This window comes from Megalopta genalis, chromosome 13 (assembly GCF_051020955.1).
Source record: "Megalopta genalis isolate 19385.01 chromosome 13, iyMegGena1_principal, whole genome shotgun sequence".
Lineage (NCBI taxonomy): Eukaryota > Metazoa > Arthropoda > Insecta > Hymenoptera > Halictidae > Megalopta > Megalopta genalis.
In genome coordinates, this window is record NC_135025.1 from 10,184,977 (window position 1) to 10,210,995 (window position 26,019).

The 26,019-nt window shown below is 36.6% G+C and overlaps 1 protein-coding gene across 3 annotated transcripts in view; it reads right to left on the minus strand.

Moving 5' to 3' along the window:
- Positions 1-26,019, minus strand: part of LOC117224889 (uncharacterized) — a 119,088-nt gene that overhangs the window by 79,369 nt on the left and 13,700 nt on the right. For all 3 annotated transcript variants that reach the window (XR_013034737.1, XR_013034738.1, XM_076526157.1), the window contains exon 2: positions 14,076-14,490. Coding sequence is in view for 1 of the 3 variants with exons in the window: in XM_076526157.1 (XP_076382272.1) it covers positions 14,076-14,388 (313 nt within the window). In the remaining 2 variants the exon portion in view is untranslated. The remainder of the gene's footprint in view (positions 1-14,075; positions 14,491-26,019) is intronic.

A 26,019-nucleotide genomic window follows, 5' to 3' on the forward strand; every position in this document is an offset into this window, starting at 1 on the left:
AATTCGAAGCTGCGTTGCATTTAGTTCTCAAAATAAACGTTATGCAGGTAACCAAAGTTTTTACAGTCGTTTGGCAATCAGGGTACTCAGACACCCAATCCATTTTATTTTTAAATTTTAACTACACGGCAATATTTTTAATTGTGAAACTTCTTCGAAAGTCCTCTTCGATATTATAGAAAATGCTGACTTAAACAATTGGATGATTTTAAAAAATGCATCGAGCAAGGTGGTACAAACTAGGACATAAAAAACTGTTAAAAAGCTTTTTCCTTAAAAAGCCTTAAAATTACTTGCAAATCTTTGTCGAGGCGAGTGATTGATTGCCGTCATAAAAAAATGACTGAAAATATTGAATTATTGAATACTTGTATGAATATTGAATTATTGAACAAATTATTGAGTATAATGCTATATTATAATAATTAATAATTATTGAATCAACACTGGTCAGTTCGTGTTGCAAATTCCATTTTATCCACGTACGCCTTATCGATAGTAATTATATTTACAATAACGTAGATATTTAAAGCATTATTATTCGTCTTCCAAAATCAACATACAAATCCACGATCGAATGAATTTCTACGAAAATGCAAGTTCCACCGATGAACAATAAAACAAAGCAGCTAAATGAATGATCGAACGAAACTTTAACCCGAGAAAGATAACCTACGTCGCAGAGGCGCCTGCGAAGACTGTTGATTTTTGTTAATTTTTCATAGAGGTCTAGTGATTTAAGTTTAAAATTACTTAAAATATAAAAAAATATAATATAAATGCATTTTATTTTTACAATAATGCCAAACCTTTAAAATGACTAGATTAACTTAAATAAATATCCATTGTTAGTATAAAATTGACGCCTTAGAAAAGCATGCGCCTCTGAAGCGTATGGTTATCTTTTACGTACGTTGTCATATGGTTATCTTTCTAGGGTTAAGGTAAATTACGCAAGAAACAATTAGGGGAACAGTCTCTCCCGAGGAATTCGAAGCTGTGTTGCATTTAGTTCTCAAATGACACACACCAACGAAGATATATATATAAACTTCCGTGTGCCGCGGGCACCATCAACGTGTCAGAATCGAAAATTATAGGACCCCCGGTTAATGGCCAATAAGCGTCAATGCCGATTAACACGCGGCAGCGCGAAACAAATTTCGTTCACGGACACGCGGCCACTTCGAGGAAGTCAATCGCTCGCACAGACGAAGATAGTGCCTTGAAATAACTCGCATAATAAAACGCGGATCGTTACGTTCAGAATTTCTGTTGAAAAGCGATTCCGTTTACCGGGAAGGCACTCCCACGGTTTCGCGGAGTCACGAGCGCGCTTTCACGCGATATCTTACCGAGCCTCCAATAAAGATAGAACTTCTTTTTTCACTCCTGCCATTGTGTAAAGGTGCACTTCCACGGGGAACAGAGGGCACGTCGTTTGTTTTCCATGAGCTGAAAGCGTAGGTACGGACCGGATGAAGAACGGAAACATAGACACAATTGATTAAATTCTGCAAATAATATTATTATATTTATTCATATAGGGTGTTCATTTTATCTCAAGCACGCGTAATGTCTTCATTATGCTAGAAGTGAGGGAAAAAATGTTCCCGTGGAAAATTGCATGATTTCATGATGCGTATACAAAGGTAGGATATTTTTTATCGTGGCCATTTTAAGTCCAGTTCTCAGGGTCATTGTCGATGTTTTAAATCTGGAACGGCATATCTTTGTTAATGCAATATTGTAGGTCACAAGAAATATGAATTCAGTCATGTGTGATATGACTTTGATGTAAATCACGTCGAAATAATCGACAATGCGCTAATAACGAATAATTACATTTTACGTGTACACCTATAAAGATCGTAAACAGAACAGATATTTATACATATATCTTTATCACTCGCACACCACGCTAATTTAATTAAATTAAAAAAGGTCGACACATTAATTCGCAGGCCTGCGGAATTAACAATTTTCAACGTTTCGAAAAATCCTTCGAGATTTGTTCATGTATCTCTAAAGATCACAAGATCAAAATCCCAAAACGTTACTCCAAAAGATGGCCAATTTCGCGCGGAATTACCCTGTAACGACTTAGAAATAAATCAAGAACAAACGACACAGTGACTGTAACTTTATTCGCGAATAAAACTATCCGTATAATTATCTAGACAAACAGTTATTCGAAGTTGATGTCCAACTCCGCCGACGAAGTATAATCGATGCGAACATCGTACATCGTTAATCGTGGACTTAAAAGGGGCGCGACACGACGGCAACAGGTTGTTTTCAGTTGTAGCTGCGCATTATCAGCGAAATTGATAGAGTATCCGTTCGATCAGGCTAATTAGACACACAATAAGCAGAGGAAGTCGATGTTTGCCAAACGTTAATCGAAACCCTTGAACCCGGCCCGACCTCGCCGCGCAGTATTCCGTCGGTGATGGCTGCTTATCATTAATTAACATTACGAGAAAGATTATTCTGTCAACGAGGATGTAATAGGCGGCGCAAAAGATTTATGCCTGGCCGGACCGAGCGGCATAATTGAGCGCTTAAGGGTTGCTTTCGAACGTGCCTGGAGAACGCAGCGATTTTTCCAAGGACGAGAAAGCCTCCTCTCTCGGTTCGAGCGTCGCCGTCCAGCCCCCTTCGACTTGTAATTAAATCCTCAAGGTGTATCGATCGCCGGCTTGACACGAATCGAGCGGGTTCGAGGCGAGCGTGCACGATGCCGGAGCGAGTGCGCGCCGCGTCGCGCTGCCCGGAGTGCACGATGGTCCTGGAACCGCTCGCCGATTGTTATACGGCTGATCTTTGTGGCTAGATTAGAGCAGTCGGGACTTCGTTAGCGACCCATTGTGAACAGATGTGATCATTATGCGTCTGCTTTGCATAAGTTCCTGCGGCGTGGGAGGGGAAGCCGAGTTGGGGATGAAGAAGTGGATAAAGCCTACGCTAGACAGCCGGCGAGCCGGTCAAAATTCAGCTCTAAAAATGAGCTTTTCGTTGCAGATTAATCGTATTAACCCTTTCGCTACGGCGGTTCAGTCCGCCGTAGCGCCCCTCCTGAACGGAACCACCCGCCGAAATTGTGCACATTGCGCGTGGATAGTGTATTTGGGAAGAAAAGGGATTTTTCTTTAAAACAATATAGTTATAATTTCTGCATAAGGTATAAAGTTATTTAATAGGTAAAAAAAGTTTCATTAACAATGGAAAAAGTGAAGAAATAATATATAATATACAGTGATAAAATAAAACATAATATTCATAATACAAAACATAATACATAATAATTAGTCCTAAAGTTAGTACTTTCGATTTTCTATCCCTTTATGACATGTATGCAGGTAGAACAAATATAACTTGAATGGTGTGTCGTTTATTTCGGACTGTCGTTTGTTTGTTTCGTCAAAAGATTCACGCAATACCAGCATGTCGGATATATCCGGCGTTCGTCCCCAGAGGGCGATCATGTGGATGTCGGATATATCCGGCGTTCGGCTCCGCGAGTGTTCATATGGATGACGGATATATCCGTCGTTCGGAGAGAAAGGGTTAAGCAGTATTTTTAACCCTTAGCGGACGAGAGGCGACTGTCGGTCGCCACGGCATTTCGCGCGGCAGGACGAATGGCGAGCGAGAGGCGACAGTCGGTGTTTATGTTAGATTTCGTTATCTCGAACATTATCCAACGTACTGTTTTATGAGAAAGTCCCTGAAGTGGTGGCGCAAATTATTTTTCCGGAGACTGGAAATTTGTTTAATCAATTCGTACATTCTCTACAAACATGTAAAAAGACAGAGAAACGAATAGCCAGTTACACATTTGAACTTTCGCAAAATTTTGATCAACAAATTGAGAGGAGATTTTCGTCAACCACGAGATAGATCTTCAAGTTCGACGACCAACTCTGACGAAATTCGTCTAAACGGGAAACTGCATGTAATTGTTACCGGCACAAAGAAAGATTGCAAAGTTTATTCCAGTCGAAACAAACCAGAGAGAAGACATGAGACGACCTATTTCTGTGATACATGTCCAGATAAACCAAGAATGCATCTTGGTCAATGTTTTATAAACTATCACACCGAACGAAACTACAAATCACAATTTTTGTAAAATTATATTCATAAAAGTGTGAATATAGATAAACTAACGAAATATAACGTTTTTGTAAGATAATTTATATGTAAGATCATTTTATTGTACCATATAAGACACTCGACATATTTGCAAAAATCGCCTCGTCCTGCTACCTGACTCGGCCGAAAAAGTCGTCGTCCGCTAAGGGTTAATTCTCGAATAGTCGGCCTGTGGATAAGCCAGGGTACGAAGATTTTATTGTTTATGTCTGCAAAACGGTTAGTGATCGAAGTTATGCTTCATTTGTCATGCGTGTTGCTCGTGATGCGAAGGGCGGAGCGGAAGCGAACAGTTACAGGTATACAGGGTGGCTGAAAAATCGTGGCACAACCGATCAGGGGATGTTTCTACATGGAGAAATAAGTCGAAGGAAACAGTAACATTGTTTCGTTTAAGACTTGCATGGCTCGCAGTATGACGAGAAGTAGAATTGGCATGCGATGGCCAGACGATAGTACAGTCATTCAATAGTATTATTTTCTCAACCTATTTTTCTTTTCAAAAGAGAAAATGAAAAAAATGTTGTCCTTAGTTTTCGATTAATTTCACCCACTCTGTATAATAACTCTATAAAAGAATATTTATTTCATTTCAATTCTGCAATATGGAAGCTGTTCCTGGAAGTAATTACATAATTTATTATCATATCCGTAATAGATAATGGTTATTTTGAGACACGAATGATCATTTATCACAAAAATTGGTGCAGGATTTAATATCAAAGACACCGATCATAAGGATGAGGAGCGTCCCGAAGATTCAACATATTCTTCTTATATTTACATTTTTGCATTACATTTGAATTATTCTCATATTATATATTTATATTTTTGTACTACATTTCCGACAATAATTAATACATTAATATTAAAACAATAATTAATACATTAATATTAAAACAATAATTATCACCAACATCGAAATAACTCGAGCAATAATAAAGTTTTCGAGCTGAAATTTTTCCTGCAGTCTGCGAACGCGATGTTGAAGAGAATTGGCAGAATTGTTCAATTCTCGATAATTTTTTCATAAGAAAAAGAAATTCTTTTCTTATTAAAATACTTTTAATGTGCATACTTTTATGTGCAAAATAATTTGCACATAATTCGAGTCAGCGCAAAAAGATACTGTTACGATGACACCCGATGAATTGCCATCTCGTCTGCTCAGGATCCCCTTTCCATAACCATGAAGATGGCGCAATAAAAGACGGCTCAGGGCCTTCCGATTAGTCGTCAGAACTGTCAGTTGGACATTGACAGACAGCGCGTGAAATTGTCACAGCGGAGTTTGTATATTCAGAAATTGTAGAAAAAGTGTAGATAAACGTGTACAATAAAATCATGTAAAGTGTATAGTGTAAATAATCGACTGTATAAATAAACTGTAAGTAATAAAATATACCGTGAACGTGCTGAACGAGGCGGGAAGAAGCGTACCAGATTCCGGGTGGTCGCAACGACACTATCAAAATGTATATTTTACAAATTTTAGCTGTTAACCCTTTGCACTCGAAGCCATTTTAACTGTAAATCTAAATTAATTTTTCTGACTTACGGTATTTCCATTTTATATAACAAAGTGCATTTTATGCATATGAAATTTATAGTCTTGCGACTCGTACAACAGTTAGACTTTTAACAATTTTTTTTTTTACGTCTAGACTTTGATAATATAAGAATTATCTTGGAACAGTGATGTAACAATTTTAATGGTGCCTCGGAGTCACCGCTCGAGTGCAAAGGGTTAAATTACTTCTAGTTGATTTTCGCTCGAATCGCCCCCTCCCTCCCCTTAATTTCTTTCTTTTCGTCTGAATCTTTTGTACCCAGCTGTACTTTCGGTCCGCACGCTCTGCGCGAGTTTATCTTCGATTGAGAAACGTTTCCCAGTTCGCAGCATCGGCAAGCGATATCAGGAACGCGAGGGAATAATACGGCGAACGCGGCGAAAAAAACGAGTCACCGGGCTCTGTCAGAAGCTGGAAACGAAGGTGGAAACGAAGGTGGAAGGAAGAGATATCCAGGAAGACTGGTCCTCGTCCCCGATAAAAATGTTGCATCGTTTCTGCGGAGTTACGGCATCAGCGTAATTTCAGCCCACGCTGCACCCCGTCCCGCATACGTAATTCATGCGTTTTCATTGAAAAAGTATCGTCCGGCGTTATGCTAATACGAGAGGACGGGGCCGTTATTCGCGGCCGTACATATGTCACTGACCACCTCCGCCATGGCCGCTCCGTTGAATAATAGAAACCCTGTTGTCCGTTGATCAGCGAGGGTGTGCGTATTCGGGAATGATCGCCGGCTAGGTTCGCATGTTCCTTGCTGTTTCAGCGAACGTTCGCGAATTCGTTGAACCACGCGAATATGATATTAAATTATTGGGTTGGCAACTAAGTAATTGCCGATTTGTTCAATGAAATAAAAAATTTGTTTACTTGGAATGATGTTTAATCTGTAATGTATTTTCCATTTTGTTCGATGACCTTTTGCCATCTCTCTGACAACTTGAAAATTCCACGCTCGTAGAAAGTCTGATCCTTTTCGGCCAAAAACTGAGTTAAGTGAGATTTTACAGCGTCATCATCATTAAAAGTTTTATCACGAAGGGAGTTGTCCAGGAATTGAAATAAGTGGTAATCCGATGGCGCGAGATCAGGGCTATATGGTGGGCGTAACATCAATTCCCAAGCAATATCCATCAATTTTTGCCGAGTGGACAAAGACGTGTGCGGCCTAACATTGCCCTGCTGGAAAATGACACCTTTACGATTGACCAATTTAGGTCGCTTTTCCTTGACCGCTGCATTCAATTTGTCCAGTTCCTAACATTCACGGATAATAAAAAATAACATAATAATAATAATAATAATTTTATAATATAACATTTACGGATATCATAAAAATGGGAGTGAGAGACATCTATAAGTGAAATCGGCAATTATAATACTTAGTTGCCAACCCAATATAATTCACAGCGGGCCTCGCCGCACTTATAGTTCCATTTGCAATTTATAAAGCGTGGAACAGCGACGGCTGCGATCCGAATTCGAAGGTTCAGAGGTCTAACTTTGACTTTTTGGTCAGCGTATGCACAATGGTAGAGCTTCAAATACAGTAAATTCTCCCTAATTGACGCTTTGATCATACACAAAAATGAACATTTTGGGGAGAGGAGATACGATTATTCAAGCTTTGTGTCTCGTTTTAATAGTCGTTAACAATCGGTAACTATAAATATAAAAATATAAATATAATATAAAAAATATAATATATAAATATATATTATAATAATATAAATATATAATATAATATATAAATATAATATAAAAAATATAAAAACAAGCCGCAAGGCTCGAATAATCGTATCTCTTCTTCCCAAATTGTCCATTTTTCTGCACAATATGAGCATCAATTAGAGAGACTTTACTGTACTGTGAAGCTAATGTTATCCCATTTTTGGAGCAAACGGACTGTTAAGACTTTAAGATATTTAACGTCAATGGTTTTCTTGTTTCTTTCTTGGAAATACAGGCGTAGCTCTTCTTTGATTGTTCGGAAACCTCGTTTTTCAAATCTTTTTTCTTAATTTTGCTGTTACTTGAAATGACAAGAAGAATAAAAAAGATCGGAAAAGTTTAAAAAATGCGTTCCGTAGAATTCGGGAACTTATATGCATATCGAGAATTGCATTGAAACTATTTAACGTTGGTTAAGAGTTAGAAACAGCTAGAGATCGTGAAAATCGCAGTATTTTACGGGTTTTGAGTGGCTGCGCCACTGCATATTAGTAGACACCGAATCTTTACGCGAATTCTCATTTTCACACGTCATTTTACAAGAATTAGAATTAAAGGAAAGCTTCCTTCGTCAACTAAAAGCTTACTAATTATAAAAATAAAATAAAAATGTCATTAGACTCTGTTAACCCTTTGCGCTCGAAACCATGTTAATTGTAAATCTGAAACACTTTTTCTGACTTATAGTATTTCCATTTTATGCGACAAAGCGCATTTTATGCATATGAAATTGAGTCTTACGATTCGTACAACAGTTACACTATTAACAATACTTTTAATTTAAACTCTGACAATATGAAAGTTATCTTGGAATGCGATATAACATTTTCATCGGTGCCCCGGGGTCACCACTCGAGTGCAAAGGGTTAATTTGTACGTTCGATACGCATTTATTTAAGTCGTCGTTATAGGCTCGCATAGAAACGTTGTAAGTAATACAGCAAAATTTAAAAAGTATTTATACAATAAACTAACCCCCGCTAACATTTAAACGAAATTCAAATCACTTAGTCCAGTTTCAAATAAATTATTATGTTTTAAGAGCTGTTCGATTACTTTTTGCCAGGGTTTCTCTCATCCGAAGGAAACTTCAAATTATTCGGTCCGCTTGTAGAAAAGTTATTCCGTTTCAAAAGGTGGCCACTGTGTATACTGTGTCGAATTAAACCCGAATCCCGCCGTCCGAGGGTTGAAGGCAATTTACCAGCTCAGACTGGTCGCCGCGATAATCGAGTGCCATAGGCCTCGTTCACGTGGACAGCCTTTTAATCTCGACAGACAGAAATGGAACACTTGTCCAGGGGATCAAAGGCGACTCAAGTCGGACGCTTCTCCGGCGCCCGACAGTCGGTTTCATTGTTAAATCGCTATTGCCACCTACAATCGTGTTACTTTACTTTCTTACCGTTGGCCTCGGTTAAATCACCGCCGTGCCACCAACAACCTGATTACATATGTGCACACTTGGCCGCAGGTAAATAAGCGAATAAATACGCCGGCTTATGTGTCCCGGTAGTTTTGCGCCAAGGAAATCTCGTAGATGTAATTGTAAGCGATTCTGGTCGTCTCGGTTCTGCGTCTTCGGGCTGTTTCATGTAATCCTATGATTATTTATTAGGATTACCTCGGTTTCGCTGGTCGAACATGCCCATTCGTTTGAATACAATTCAATCTTATGTGATCAGCTTGCAGTATCAATTTTTTTAGTATGCCTCATGATTTATGTGCCGGGCCGAGCAACATATTATTAGGTTGTATATATATTATATTTTATATTATATTATATTATTATTATTCATATATTATTATATTTATATATATATAAATATTAAATATTATTATATTATATATATATAAATATTAAATATTATTATATATATATTTATATATTATTATATTATTATTTATATTATATTTTTTATATATATTTTAGGTTATCGAATTTTCAATTTTTATGATGAAATTTTAGACATATTTTCTTGGCTTGTATTAGTCGTTTTAAAACAGAGCTCGGTATTATCGGCACGCAACATAAGGATCCCGAGAGCTACGCCTCCTGATTTGCCTCGCGCGTGCATCTGATGCCTTATGTGCGTGTGTGTGCGCGAGTGCGTTGTGTTTATGTGCGCATAGCATTTAAGCGAACACAGGCGAACACAGTCAAGAGAAATAGTCCTCGCGGTCCTTATGTTGCGTGCCGATAATTCCGAGCTTTGCTTTATAAAATTATTCGAACAAGATCAAAAATTGTGTCTCTGTATCACTCGAAATGATCTACACCAGGACTTGCATTCTACTCTAGTTAATATATAAGTATTCTGAAATACGATTCTTTTACTATATTCTAATTATTAAATACTATTCATAATTATTAAATACTATTTTTTAACAGAAAAGAATATGCGACACCTGTATTATATTCGAATTAATATAGAATTTTGATCAACAAAAAGGAATACGCGATGCGAAGAGGGCTTTGACTTTGTACCATTAAAATTTATAATAATAAATGGAAATCTAGAAATTTTATTTTGAAAAACGATATGCGACATAATTGAACATATATTAAAAGAATGGACAAGGCTGGAATTAAAAAATGGCGTTCTATTTACTCGGTGAAAAGAAATAATTTTGTTGACGAATGAATTTTTTTGGAGCTAATAAAAAAGAAAATATTGTCATTCTGGCGGTAATCTATTTAGGAAAGCTGAACTGCGAGAAATATCATAATAACACATTTATCTGAATGAATATGAATTATGACACTAGGTAACGAGATACAATGCTTCTCGATTAACATATCTATCGCCCACAAGATCTTAACGATCTGTAATTACATAGGTTTCGAAATGCTTACCGCTTAAATTGTTTAACAAGCATTCTCAATCGCGTGTGATAAATCAATTTGGCCGTTCTTTGCATACGATCGTGCTAAAACGATTGACGGATCCTTGATCAATTTTTTAATACTATTGCGATACAATCGTTTATGCCATATGCATATGTATTATATATAAAATAACCATTCTTCTTTCCATATTAGTGTTTTTTTACTTAAAAATATATTGGTAACCCATATGTAAAAAAACTTATTATTGATGCAAAATTGCTATGAAAATTCATTGTCGTTTAAATATAATCTTTAAATAATTAGAACTGTTTTCTTTGAACAGAAATATGAACAATTTTCAGTTATCTTGTTAATAATCTTAATTCTTTCTGCAATTCTTTCGAAGCAAATTTGTAACGTTACATCTGTCGTTTCTATCCAAGAATCTTAATCAAGCACTGCAATTCCAAAATAAATATACAGTGTATCCCAGAAAAGGTGTTAAATGTTGTTAACATGTTCATAAGATCATTCTCAGCAAAAAATTTACATAAACGACTGATCGATACGTCTTCATTTCCGAAATATGGATGGAAATGTTGATAATTTGACTTGAAGATAATGTAATGTAATGTATTGTATTAAGATAATGTAATGTATTATCATCATTAATCACTTATTATCGTTGAATATTTGTATTAATCTCGAAAACGGATGTGAACCGACCTACGGAGTGTGCAACATTTTTTGCAGAGAATGACCTCCCCAACGTATCGGCAGAGTTTGTCGGTTTCGATTTGGGACACCCTGTAGAGTCTTCATTCAAGAATAAATAAATTAAAAAACCAATTCATATATTATAAAATTCCCTCTCTCAGCTGTTATACAAAACGAAAGTATTATTCGCGTCGCTCTATTAAAAGCGCATCGAAATCTATCATTAGCTATTTCATACTTGAAACAATTGATCAGGGCATTTGATATCCGGTAGAAGAAATAACAGCCAAGAAAACCAACTGGCGGGACATTAAAGGTTCGACAAAAAAGCATGTCGACCGGTTAAGAACCGATCGGAAAGAAAATACAAAAGAAAAAGGTCGCAAGATAAGAAAAGAAAAACGAAAGAAAAACCAAAGATGGAAACTGCAAACGTTTTCATCGATCAAAGGAACAGTTTATTAATCGGCGGCTTTCTTGGCCGCGATCTTGTGCAAGCAGCTGCAATGCCTTTAATCCGAGATCGAATTCCCGATAGGATTCGCGCGCTCGATCGATCATCGCCGTCGACGTGATCGATATATCGACACTCCGCGCCGCGGCGCGGCCCGACTTGACTCGGCTCGGCTCGGCACGGCCCGACCCGGCCCGGCCCGCCGCGCGCCGGTCAATTCTATGCAGTTATGGATACCTCGCGGTCCATTAAGCGCCACCGGCGCGCCGCGGTTTAATGAATTTCTGGCTCCACGGTTATTGGCTTTCGCTTTTTCTCCGGCCAGCGTTTTGACGGTTCTCCTTGACTTGATTTATCGGCCAGGGAAAAGTTCCAGCTGTCCCGAATGCTAAAAGACACTGCGCGCCGATTCGAGAATGATAGAAATCTCGGCCGGCCATTTCTCCGAACGCCCTTACTTACTGTATTTACAGATTGCACGGATAACGAAATTCCATCCCGTCCACGGATTCAGTGTAAGCCGCATACTAAGCCACCCCTGCCACGCCGAACCTGTCCGTATGAATTTTCTAACTCGCATTGTATTCGCGAGACGCGCGGCGTAATACGATCGCCATTGTTCTCTCGCCGGTACCGTTGACGGATCCTCATTAAATTTTCAGATACTATATTGCGACACGATTGTAAATTACCGTGCTACATGCGCGTAGAAATTGGCTAACAGCGGTCTAATAAATCGCATTAGTTTAACGTCTCGTCGAACCGATATTATTCGAGGATTTTTATCGTACCTTGTTCCTTCTTTTTGTATGGACGTATGGTGAACACTCCTTGGTAATTTGTTAATGACTATATTGAACTGTTATCCGTGTGATATTCACGATTATTCATAGTCGCTTTGAGCAGTTCATTTTTAAAACAATTCGTAGCTGACATTTTTTCCCTTCTTTTTATACGAATTTGTTTTGTAGTGTATTTTTACATGTGTATTTTAACATCATTTATTATTCACATGTTATCGTAATTTTTCAGTCATCTCTGGTGCTCTGACAGAAAACTGTTTCCAACAAAAATTAATTAATGCTCGGTCTTCTATGAGTATCAATATAGAAAATTGGGAAAAAAATTTGTTTCTGAATTCATCGAAGGCAAACGAAATGAGTGAAGTGTTCTTAGCCTTCGTTCATCAACTTGCCTCTGCACACTACGCATCGGCTTAAGAAAAAAAAGCCAATTTCCATAGGTAGAGTTCTACGAACAACCTTATTATTCCTTTCCCATCTCGATCGCCTAAGTTGAGAAGCACAGCGAAAAACGCTAATAAGTGTCTGCCGGTGCCAGTGCGATACGTAGAAACCATGAACACCGTTCTAGGAACGGGTGGGGATAGCGTGCCACCACTAATTGCTCGGTGTGCGTACGTATCGAAGAGAAGTATAATTTCTCTTTCGTCCTAGCGAGTTCAGAGAGTCTCTGCGCAACGTGTATTTCTTAAAGGGGGTTGGAAACGACTATGACATTTGTCTTGACTCTTTAAACAGTTATAGAGAACCGAAGGAGACTCATAATTGTTATGACGCATATGGGTGTCAATTTTGATACTTCAGAACCGATATTACGTTGGTACTATATAGAGTTATGTCAGGGTTACCCGTACACTGATGTCCTTAATGAATATATATTCTCTTAAGTCTCTTGAATTTTTATGAAGTTGTATCTGGTATGACGAACAATCCTAGCGTTACTTTAATGCTTATCTTGTCGCACTGCTCTTGACATAACCTCTCGGTACTAATCGAGATTTAGTTAGGCTGACCTGTTTTACAGGACATTTACATTTATTAGCAACAATAGTGGTAAAATTGACTGTATATATAATTGAATATATACGTGTTAATTTTATCAAGGATGTGATTATATATATTACATATATAATATATATATAATATATAATACAATAATACAATAATACAATATATTATATTATATTATATTATATTATATTATATTATATTATATTATATTATATTATATTATATTATATTATACTATTTTGTATTATATTATATTATACTATATCATATTATATTATATTATATATAATATATAATAATATATATTGTATATAATATATAAAAATGTCATATAGGTACATGTCTCATCAGCCTCCGTTTTTGATATGTAATAAATTTTTTTTTAGTAATTAGCTCTTTATTATCATTCATATTCTCTCTCTCTCTCTCTCTCTCTCTCTCTCTCTATCATCTCTGGTCTCTCTCGCATCTTGTGAAAGTCCTGCTCAATTCTATTTCTTAGTATCTCAGCATTTTCAATAAAAAAATATTATATTTTCTTTTATTTTTAGATAGATGCCTCCGCGTACAAAAATCATTATATCTCATAAACGAAGACAGATAGAACGTTTAGCCGTACAATCGGCTCTCAAAAGCGGGTGCACATGGTACGAAGCATCCTAATAAAATAAATTAAATTAAATTAAATAACAGTTCGGTTATGTCAAGGTTATGTGAAGGAATTATCTCCGAAAGCTTTCGGATCCCCGACTTTCCTATGACAACGTTCACGGAAGAAATGGAAAGGCGGAGGTACTCACCGGGGTATCCTTCCGGGATCACGATTTCCGGCCCGACTTTAACGTCGTGACGGTAACGGTGCATCAGCAGGGTGGCCGTGACTCTGAGCGATCGTTGCTGTTGCTTGTAGAGGAGTATCGGTCTCCCACCGGCGCCTTCAACCCTAACCACCCTTGGTAACGAGAATCTGTCCAGGAACTCGCGCAGAGGCATAAATCCGCCCCCGGAGTTCGCTGCCTCCGCGGTTGCTTCCCGAGAGCTTGGCAACGAGTCATCGCCTGTCCCGGTCACTTCACCGCTTGACAGCGTCGAAAATTCACCACTCGACGACATCGTCGCACTGGCTTTCACGGGCTCATAGACACCGGATTCGAGGACCTCGACTTCAACGGCCAACAGAACGGTCACACGTTTCACCACGGAAGTCGGTTCGTCCTGGGAAAGAAAGATGATTTTCATGTTAGGTCATTGGTGGAGACTCCAATCGCGATTGTTACGAAGCGAATTGTATAGTTTGAAATATTCTACTTATTTATTTACGAATACGTTCAATCAGATTATATCATTATATCTATAATATCATTATATCTATGACGAATACATTATTGAATTTCTCGTTCATGCTAATAGTCGTATGGCAGACCTTCTTGAGAAAAGCGTGAGTATGCTTAGGATTATTTGTAATTTTGTACAACAATTTCTATCGGCATATTTTTTTTTGAAGCATTACTTTTGGCACGTTAGCGTTTTTATAGACACGAATGCAACATGTGAAAGTTTAAATAAATTGTCAGAAACTAGATAATCAGATAATATTTATACTTGGGGTCGAAGTGGACCCGATCTCCGCCGTTTGACGTTCAAAACGTTAATTAGTTTTCAATGATTAATCGAAACATCAGCCGGTAAGTCGTACAATTTTTCCGGTTCGAAGTCTTTTGTATTTTCTACGCTTTACGCAACATTTTCTTATCTTGAAGGTTATCATGGTCGTAGTTTTATAGGTTCCACAACTCGTTTTGATGTCGACTACAACAACAGATTGTAAGAAACCAATTACAATATGCAAAATAATGCCGATGACCTTGGAAAGGCCATCAGTGTTCAAGTTCGAACAACTTTTTCTTATATCGCCATCCGATACGTGTTTTTGTCTGCCCCTTTTTTCGGCTTTCAATATCGATGGAAATAATTTATATGCTCGATTTAACATTTTAACAACCGAAATTATTCCAGTGAATTTTTACGCAATTCTTTTCGAGATCCGCAGAACGTAAGAATGTTGAAGAAGCAGGGATGAAAGAAGTTCTGGAATTTTTTAATAGGTTCTATTTATAACACTATTTATGGAACTTGTCTTTAAAAAAGTTCTGGTCTCAAGTTACAATGAGGATACCGAAATAATGCACTTCGAAATAAACATCTTGAATCAAGTAAAATTTATCAGATGTAAAAAATAAGAATATCGCTGTAACAGGAATAGATATTTTCTTCAAAGGCCTTACTTTGATAATTCTCTCTCTCTCTCTCTCTCTCTCTCTCTCTCTATATATATATATATATATATATATATATATATATATAATATTATATTATATATATTATATATATTTATATAGTACCCATATAATAATATATATATATGTTGGTTAAAGGAGGAGCGGTATTATCTAAAACCATATTGAATTGAGGTTAGTATATATACTTGGAATAATAATATAATAATATAATAATTATATGTACTTAGAATTGAACAATCTCCTAACCTCAATTCAATATGGTTTTAGATAATAACGCTCCTCCTTTAACCAATATATATATATTAGTACCCATTTATATAGTACCCATATATATATATATATATACATATGTTGGTTAAAGGAGGAGCGATATTATCTAAAACCATATTGAATTGAATATATATATATTCAATTATATATAGTTTTTATTATTATTATATTAGTTTTAATTCAAATATATATATATATATATATATATATATATATATATATATAGAGAGAGAGAGAGAGAGAGAGAGAGAGAATTATCAAAAAGTAAGGCCTTTGAAGACCATATTGAATTGAGGTTAGGAGATTGTTCAATTCCAAGTACCGTTGGAATCCTTGGTTAATCATTTTTTTCTAGTAATTTACACACATCACTGGTAAGCCTAACTGGTCGATAATTGTCTGGTTTATGTTTGTCCTTTTGTTTGGTTCGAGAACTGGTACAGTTTCCTTCCAATTTTCCGGAAGAACGTTCTTGCTCCATATACAGTTGTATAATTTGATTAGGTAACTTATTCCAGTTTGTGACAGACGTTTCAATAGTTCGTTTGGGATAGTTTTTGCGGACCAGGAGCAAAATTCTTTGTTCTTGAGAACTCGCTGTTTAGTTTATTAATGGCGCGTTTAACACAGGATTCACGCGTTGTTCTCTGCGCAACGATTTAAGGTTTCCTTCAGGAAAGTATCATGGTCCGGATAGACGATTAATGACGAGTTATGGTTTTTGTTGCTCGAGTTCAGTTGAAATTGTACAGCGAGTACATTGGCAATATTCAAGTTCAATGAACTGGATTCTACGATGTGAACGGTTTCCATAATTCTTTCTCGCATTCTTCGATAATTCTGCGAAATTTGTTTCGTAGTTTTTTTAAACTCTATTAGGTTCTCAGTAGTTTTTTTTTGCTGTATTAAACACGTGGTCACACAGGGCTGTTTTGCAATCTTTATTCCAACAGGATACGGGACTTTCCCGTTTTTCTGGCTAGAATGTTCTCCGACAGTTTTTTCGCTGCTGGATCTATAATTGTTTGAAATTCGTTGATCGTTTCATTGATTGATTTTGATCGGATTTATTTCATTCTCTTCTATTTCCGTTAGGGAACTATTTTTCTCTATATTGGCCAGATTATATTATTAACGTTCCGTTCCCGTTGGTGGAAAATTTGTGAACGAAGGATGTTATTTTCATACATACGTTATCTCGATGGAAATGATTCGTTCTGCTAATTTGGTACTGGACATTGTTAAGTCTATTAAACCGTATGTTCCGTTACTTGTATTAAAGTGAGCTAGAGTTCCTGTATTTAAAAGGATTAGATTTGGGTCTCTTAGCATTTTTACGATTTTCTTTCCTCTGCTATCCAGTCTGGATGAGCTTCGGAGGGAGTGGTGACTGTTATAGTCTCCAGCTAGTATTAACGGTATTGGAATTTCCTGGATTAGGTCTTCGAGGTCTTTAGTTTCGAAGGCGTGGCTATTTGGAATGTAAATACTGTAGGTATGGATTTTATATGGGAGGGATGTTGAAATTGCTACTGCTTCTGTATTAGTGGATAATGGGATTTCATTCGAGTTATATTTGTCTCAGATCGCGATGACTACACCTCCACACGCGTGGTTTTCGTTTCCTTTATTTTCTTACGAATAGAGATCGAAGCGTTTTAAGACCGAGAGGTGATTTTTTTTGAAATTTACCTCTTGCAGGCATGGCATATCCTGGTTTCGATATCATTTTTAGAATGATTTGGAGTTGTTCAAGGTGCGTGATTGCGAAGTGTTGGTTTCGAGATCCGATTTTTATACTTCGTTCTTCTAGTATGGGGTAAATATTCTTAAGTCCCTGAATTAGGGCACTAGTGTTATCTGAGTATTTTTTTTAAATTTCTATTGGGCAGCTTGATCCAAAGGCTTGGTATATTGGTATATTGATCCGAGGAAACTCTTTTTACGTGGACGTAGTTTAATAGCCTATTATAATGCCTATTGTTCTCGATATTGAATATATCCTCTAATTTTTCGTGGTCGTATAATGTTGCCATAGTTCGAATTAATTTTTCTTGGTGACGTTGGGATTTTCAAATGTTTCAACTGGTAATAATGGAGTGAAATGAATGTCTTTTGTAGTTGCATCATTGGTGTTGCTATCATTCGATGAAACTGTTGGTATCTCTGTTAATAACTTCTGATTTGCTTTTCTCGTGGATCTGTTGATAATTCAACTAGTTCAAAGTAAGCAGTTTTTTTTATTTATCGACGATTCTGTGATCTGGCAGGTATAATGGAGAGTTGAGCTAGTGTCGATTGACGTTGATTGGCGGTTAAAAATAAATTTGGCTTTTTCTTTGCATGCTCTGCGAGAAGGTAAACTTGCCTCGCGAAACTTAAGATACAAGCAAATTCTGGTTCCGTCATTTCAGATTTTTGAAGAGACATTTTTTAACAGGATTTAACGTTATTATTTCTTTTTAATGGAACTTCGATGGTTTGGTTAAGAATGTCTGGAGAGACGTTAAGAGTATTATTCGCTCAGCTGGAATTAGCATAGGTCTTATTTCGATTATGTTATTATTTATTGCGATCGACTTTTGGTTAGTAGCCAGGTGTATTATTTTTTTTTCTTCTAATCTAAGTATATATATCTTAGATATATATATACACTTAGATTAGAAGAAAAAAATAATTCACCTGGCTACTAACCAAAAGTCGATATATAAATAATATATATATATATATATATATTTATTATTATATATATATATTTATTATATATTTATATTTATATATATTATATATATATATATATATATATATTATATATATATATATATATATATATATATTTATCCTACCATTAGAGATTCGGGATGTGTTATATTGCATTTGACCCCCCCCCCCCCATTATCATCTTTAATGCTAGTGCCGTCAGTAGCATGTAGAATTACTGCTTGCTCTTTTATAGGGTATGGTTCCTGTTATGTAACGTGGGCGTAGGATTTCTTTGGTACTAAATCTGTCTTGATATAGGGTTTTTATTGTGTAAGACCGGGGATGAGGTGCCTCTGAACTCGGATGTCGTTTCCGTTGCATCTTGCTGCATTCTTGAGGCCATTATTATCGGCAAACTCGCTTTTAATCAATCACGATAATAGTTAAAAAATTCTACAGGAATAGACATTTGCTTAAGTGAAAGATACAAGTACAAGTACTAACAGAATTATTTTCAGAAATAAGATGTACATATATATTCCGATCCTTGAAAATGAAGTAATTGTCGTCATAGAACTAAATTTTTCAATTTTAATTCGATTCAGTGAAATGATTGAATTTTATGAAATGCTTGACGTTGATAGTGCAGCAATAAAAGCGTCAAAAGGAACACCCTATATAATAGAAGTTGAGAATATTAGCGGGTTTTAGCAGCGTGAATTTACTGATACGAGTGAAACGTGAAAGAGAGGCGGAAGAAAGCCAGGATTCTTGAAAGGAATATGCTAGAGGCAGGTGCAGATGTTGGAGCCTCGATGCGTGTACATGCGTAGATGGTTTAAGAGAGCAAGAAAAAGAGCGTGCGCCGAGCTATCTCTATCAAAATACATGAATAAGCAATTAGAAAATGTGGACAATGAGAGACCTACAGATCCTCAACGAGAAGTACGTATAGAATAGTAATTTTAATAAGTTGAAAATAACATTTCGTCATTTACAAAAGCGAAACAAAATTTGTTTCTTCTGGTACCAGAGTTTAGAAATGAAAGTCATAATAGAAACAAAAAATAACCTGTTAACTGGAGAATTCACTTTTCTTCAACTCGTTTTAAGATGGACATCTTTTCCTTCGCAATAAAAAGTTATGTTGTCACGCCTAAACTAATTTAAAAGATCTTTCCTTCACTTGTTGACTATTCAATTTGACGAAATATTGTAGAACATATATAGAAAATATATAAATCAAATATTTCCAACGTTCAAAGAATTAATTAAACAAATTACACTGATTAGTTGAAAGGGCTCTCCTTCAGTTGTTAATTATCCAATTCGACGAAATATTTTAGAACATATTTAGAAAATATATAAATCAAATATTTCCAACGTTCCAAGAATTAATTAAACAAATTACAGTGATTAGTTGAAAGAGCTATCCTTCACTTATTGATTATCCAATTCGACGAAATATTTTAGAACATATTTAGAAAATATATAAATCAAATATTTCCAACGTTCACAAAATTAATTAAACAAATTACACTGATTAGTTGAAAGGGCTCTCTTTCACTTGTTGATTATTCGATTTGACGAAATATTTTCTAACATATTTAGAAAATATATAAATCAAATATTTCCAACGTTCAAAGAATTAATTAAACAAATTACACTGATTAGTTGAAAGGGCTCTCCTTCACTTGTTGATTATTCAATTTGACGAAATATTTTAGAACATATTCAGAAAATATATAAATCAAATATTTCCAACGTTCAAAGAATTAATTAAACAAATTACAGTGATTAGTTGAAAGGGCTCTCCTTCACTTGTTGATTATTCAATTTGACGAAATATTTTAGAACATATTTAGAAAATATATAAATCAAATATTTCCAACGTTCAAGGAATTAATTAAACAAATTACACTGATTAGTTGAAAGAGCTATCCTTCACTTGTTGACTATTCAATTTGACGAAATATTTTATAAAATATTAAGAAAATATATAAATCAAATATTTCCAACGTTCCAAGAATTAATTAAACAAATTACAGTGATCAGTTGAGACATACACAAAGCATCGTTACAGTCAGAACATCAAAATCTCGATTCTTCTCTCAAACCTTTTGAATAACACAACTTGCACCTTTTGATTACGTTTGCTCTCGAAGAAATGCCGGTCCAAGGGATGACAGCCTACTACATATAAACAACGTTATAGCGAGTTCGAAACTGAACTGTGCAAATACGTTGTGTTGCCACATGGTTGCGCTAGGTTTAAATGGATAAAACAACGTAAAACGTAATGCGATTCACGGATAATTTTCAAATATTTGGAAAGCGAAGAAGAGAAGGTGTCGAAAATGTTGCTTTTTACCTCCTGGATATTCCATTTCTGAGCCTCAAAAGTAATAAAAAATTAAATCACTCAAAAAGACGATCAGCACAGTTTCGTAGAGCAGAAAGAGCTCTATATACATTTGCTCTTTATACACTTTGTCAAACAGCAAAAAGATCTCTCTCTCGTTGTAAAATAAAAGAAAATATAAAAAACGCTAGAAACTTATTCCCCAACCCAATATTTCGCCAAACTCGGTTAACAGGTTACAAGCACGAATAAGTGGCTAATCAACGTAGTTGCGAAAGAAGTCGTAGCGCAAGGGATCGATAAAAACCGGTATCCAAGCAATAATAAGGCGTAACAGATATCACGCCGTCCTCAAAATTGGTTAGTCGCGCTCGATTACAGTTGTCTCCGGAAACGAAAGAGCTGAAACGCTAAGTTCGCCTGCTCGCGTTGGACCGCGGCCAATAAATCATCGGGTAGCGTTATGCGCTGAATAATATCAGAGATGAGAGAATGGCGTAGAACGAGGCCCTTTCTGCCGATGGAATTCGTTATTCCGCGAAGCGTGGCAGCCTTGACAGTGATTCGCCGCCGGCAGAGTGTGCCTCCGCTAACGAGTGATTATACTCCGGGGCGGCTTGACGATGATGGTGATGATGATGAATTTATGACGATGATTATCTCCCGTGGCGTACCGCTGTGTCGCCACCGGTGTTTGTCTTTCAGACGGGGAGACACACCGGCTTGAAAAAATCGCCACGGAATGATAGAATGAGTCTGGTTCGCGGTTGGTTAAGGTTTGTTCTTGCGAGCGGTGTTGACACGCGGCGGCTCGCTGACAAATTAAGGGTAATTGATTGGAACGAGGCGAGTATCGATCCCGTGGACCGGGCTGAACCCGATTTACACGAAACGTGTGATTCTATGCAGTTATTCTTCTATCGATAATTTATTGGATAGGGCAACCACTGTTCACTGAATGCACATTTAACAATAGAACTAGCCTAAACAGGGCTAATGAATATTGTCTTATAACAATGTCAAGATTGGATTTATTTGAACATCGTACGATTTCTATTACAATGTACGCTTAAATAAAGAGGCTTTAGCTATGAATGTTTCAAAGAAATCTCTTTATAATATCGGAGGCTGTGAAAGAAAAGAATCGGATACGTGGCTTGGTAATTCTAGTGATAATTGATGTCGACGTTGCTAAGAGGTAATTAAACATTTAAATCCAGGGTTAGATGTTACATAAAGAAACTCCTGAAGTATAAAATGTTAAGAAAAACGATTCTGTTCTTTTTGAATTTTAAATAGTGAACATGGAGATAAAGAAAAGGAACAAGCAGAGGTATGCAAGTGTAACTCTGGCTTTTTGATCAGTCTTCAAATACTGAAGCTTAATGGTATCTCGTTTTTGGTGCAGACGGCGATAGCTTTTGAGATATAAATTTTATAAATTAATAAATTATTATACTCATATATTATTATATATATGAGTATAATATATATAATATAATATAATATATATATATTATATTATTATTATTATATTATATATAATATAATAATAATAATAATATATATATATATATATATATATATTATATTATATATAATATAATAATAATAATAATATAATATAATATATATATTATATTATATATATTATACTCACTTCTTCTTTAATTATTAAGAAATGCGCGAAGCAGCGCGGACCATGCGAAACACAAAAGTATACGTAAGAATTTTTAACGAATGCTTCGAACTGATTCAGAAAACTGCGATCGCTCACGCAAAAATAAGCAATTCACAGCAATAATAATGGATAATAAAAAAATCGAAAAACCGTTCAAGCAACGAATTTTTAATGGATGCATCAAACTGATTCAGAAAACCGCGGTCGCCCACGCGATAATAAAAGATCACGAGGATCACAGTTATCTACGATTCAACCACACGCTTCGCAATTTTTCTGTAGCGATCTATTCAATCCCTTAATGGTAGCAGAATCTTGATTGCAAACGACGTTCAGCACCTGCTGTGCTCCGGCAGAAATTAAGCAAAGACGACTCGACGTCTTTGTGCTATCCGATCGAATCCGCGCATCGTTCCCAGCGGATTAACAAAAGCGCTTCGGACTAACGCCTTTTCGAACCGATTCCACGAGTCACGACAACGCGCGTCCGTCATCGTCTAATTGATCCAAATTAAACTCTAATAATCCGTTAATGCGAACGGCTTGGCATCAAGCCTCGCCGAACTTGAAACAAAAAAAACGCGGTTTCCTAGGTGACTTGCACCTGTAGCATCCTCGCGCAGCCTCGTCGCAGCATCGCTCGTGCATCGCATACGAATGACAGGAATTAATATTCCAGCTGTGTAAGATATGATGTGCGGAGACTCCGGGGCATTATCCACGGTTCCGGTCATGAATACGCATGACCGGCCACTTTTCTTTTTCTCCCGGTTCACTCGTAAAACCGGGGACCTGCTGCCTCCGCTTCCGATCCTTTTATTTCCGTTCTGACTCGCGTAATCGCTGTATAATTGTCATTTAATCGCTAACGATTGATGCAACGCGGGTGGTGCGCTTAAGTGCTCGAGGTGCGCGTAAGTGTGTTTCCGAAGTTTTACTGCGATATGCTCCTAGAAACCGCCGTAATACCAAGCAACCGCGCGAACATGGCACCGGCTTTGTTCTACGCTGTGTTTCACGATTCGGTATGCCAATTGGGTTCGGTCAAACATTCCGTATTCCGTTACCGGGATGCGGTCAGCTTCTGTCACTCGCATACGCGATCCGCTGTTTTAGACACTGTGACCTTTAGGATAGCGTTCATCGTCTTCGGGTCCTGTATTATTTTGTTAACGTAAGACGTCGATTTTAATGATATTTTAAGTTGGCGTCGTTTGCTGAAAATGTTGTATTCTTTTTTGTCTGCAATGATTCATAAGGTAAAAGTATCTATTAAGGGCGCTTACCAAGGGGTATAAGTTATCATGAATTTTGAATAAGATTATCATCATTTATTGTTGAATAGTTGTACTATTGTTCGATAAGTTGATGTTTTTAACACGTTCCGTGCCACGTGTACCATCGATGGTACACGCTTGCATGTTTACTTAGTGAACTGAACAAATTGTTTACAAGAAATTTAGAACCGAAGAATCAATTTCCACCGCAAGAATGGGCGTTGATAAGTTTTTGTTACGTTGTTATGTGTACGAGAATTAATAATTGCACGTAATACATCAAGTTTTAGTAAAATATCAAAGTGTGAAGATTCGAGTAAAAAAAGCTCGGCACGGAACGTGTTAAGTAACGTGATGAACTTTGAGATATTTATTTAATGTGAACACAAAATAGTACGAGTAAAATAGTAAACTACGAGCATGTTCCTATTATGGAACATAGTTTTCATGTACCCGGTGTTCCATATTCAATGTTCCTAATTCGAAGTGGACGATACTCTCTCAACGAACTACACATTTTACATATTTGTAATTTACAAGCATCGGCTTGAAGCGTCTATTAAGTGTAAGGTGTGTTTTTTTATTATTGTGTCTCCTAATTTATGCAGAAAGGGTTAAATAAATAACTAATCTTCTCTTTCGTTCTCTTATATTTGTCGATAAGGAACATATATACTTTAAGCTGCATAACATTAACTTTATAAAGTTAACCTAAATTGTAAAATTACATCTTCGCAGTTCTAGTATTTTTTTATATCGCGGGCATTTGTTTTCTCGTATACAACTACGAAAACCATAAAACCATTTTTCTTGTTAATATCTCGAGGGCTAAGGAGTGTAGAACAATTTCTTTTTTAAATGTGAGTTTTTGTTCGACAATTGTAGTTACACATTAAAAAATTCTCGAAAAAGTTAGTTGTTCGAACAATATTACAGAAATAAAATGTTTTTTCAATTTTTCTTGTTAACTTTTTATGCAATTTTTTTATGTAAACACGTATCGATAATCTTGTATAGTATGGATAGGTATTTTTGGAATTGTTTTGTTTACGTGAATGTGTTTTGTAGCCGATAACACAAATTCTTAACATTTGAATCTATAAATGTCGTGGTAGTCGGGTTAGTTATTTTTTAAATAGCCAAAAACGATGCAGTAAATTCTCTTCAATTGTCCCTCGACTTGTAAATGAAAATGGACAATTCGACAGAATTTACTATACGTATTAACGTGCCGCGATAATAATTGAATGTAATGAGTTAAGAAATTGTTAAGCAAACACAACATTTATTGTCGAAAAAAATAAAAAGGGTTACTAAGCCATGAAATTCTTGATCGATTGGAATTCGTTTCCGACAAAGGACTATTTGCAGCGGCCCGGCGGCGGCTGGTTCCGATCAGCAAAACTTTCGAAACACTTTCATTCTCGCGAAATCGGCCTGCGAGCCATTTCACTTTCAGGTACGTTCCTTTTTTGGTATTGCCCGCACCGGTGTAATCGACCGGCGTCTGTCATCTGTAACACGCGTAATCGCTGGCGCGCGCCGCTTCCCCGGCGAAATTGCCATGGAGCACGAAAGAAATTAATTACACGAGGACGGTCGTCCTCTCACAATTAACACTTCGCGACCAATCCGATGTGCTGTACATCTTTTAATCCGTTACGTTTCGGGTGCTGTATCTGTCGTAGTATCGCGAGCATGGCGCGCACTTTTTCAACGCGTTTTGAACCTTCGTGTTCCAGCCAGCATCTATTGGGTTGGCAACTAAGTAATTGACGATTTGTTCAATGAAATAAAAAATTTTTTTACTTGGAACGAAGTTTAATCTGTAATGTATTTTCCATTACATTCGATGAACTTTTGTCATCTCTCTGACAACTTGAAAATTCCACGCTCGTTGAAAGTCTGATCCTTTTCGGCCAAAAACTGAGTTAAGTGAGATTTTACAGCGTCGTCATCATTAAAAGTTTTACCACGAAGGGAGTTGTCCAGGGATCGAAATAAGTGGTGATCCGATTGCGCGAGATCAGGGCTATGTGGTGGGTGTAACATCAATTCCCAAGCAATATCCATCAATTTTTGCCGAGTGGACAAAGACGTGTGCGGCCTAGCATTGTCCTGCTGGAAAATGACACCTTTACGATTGACCAA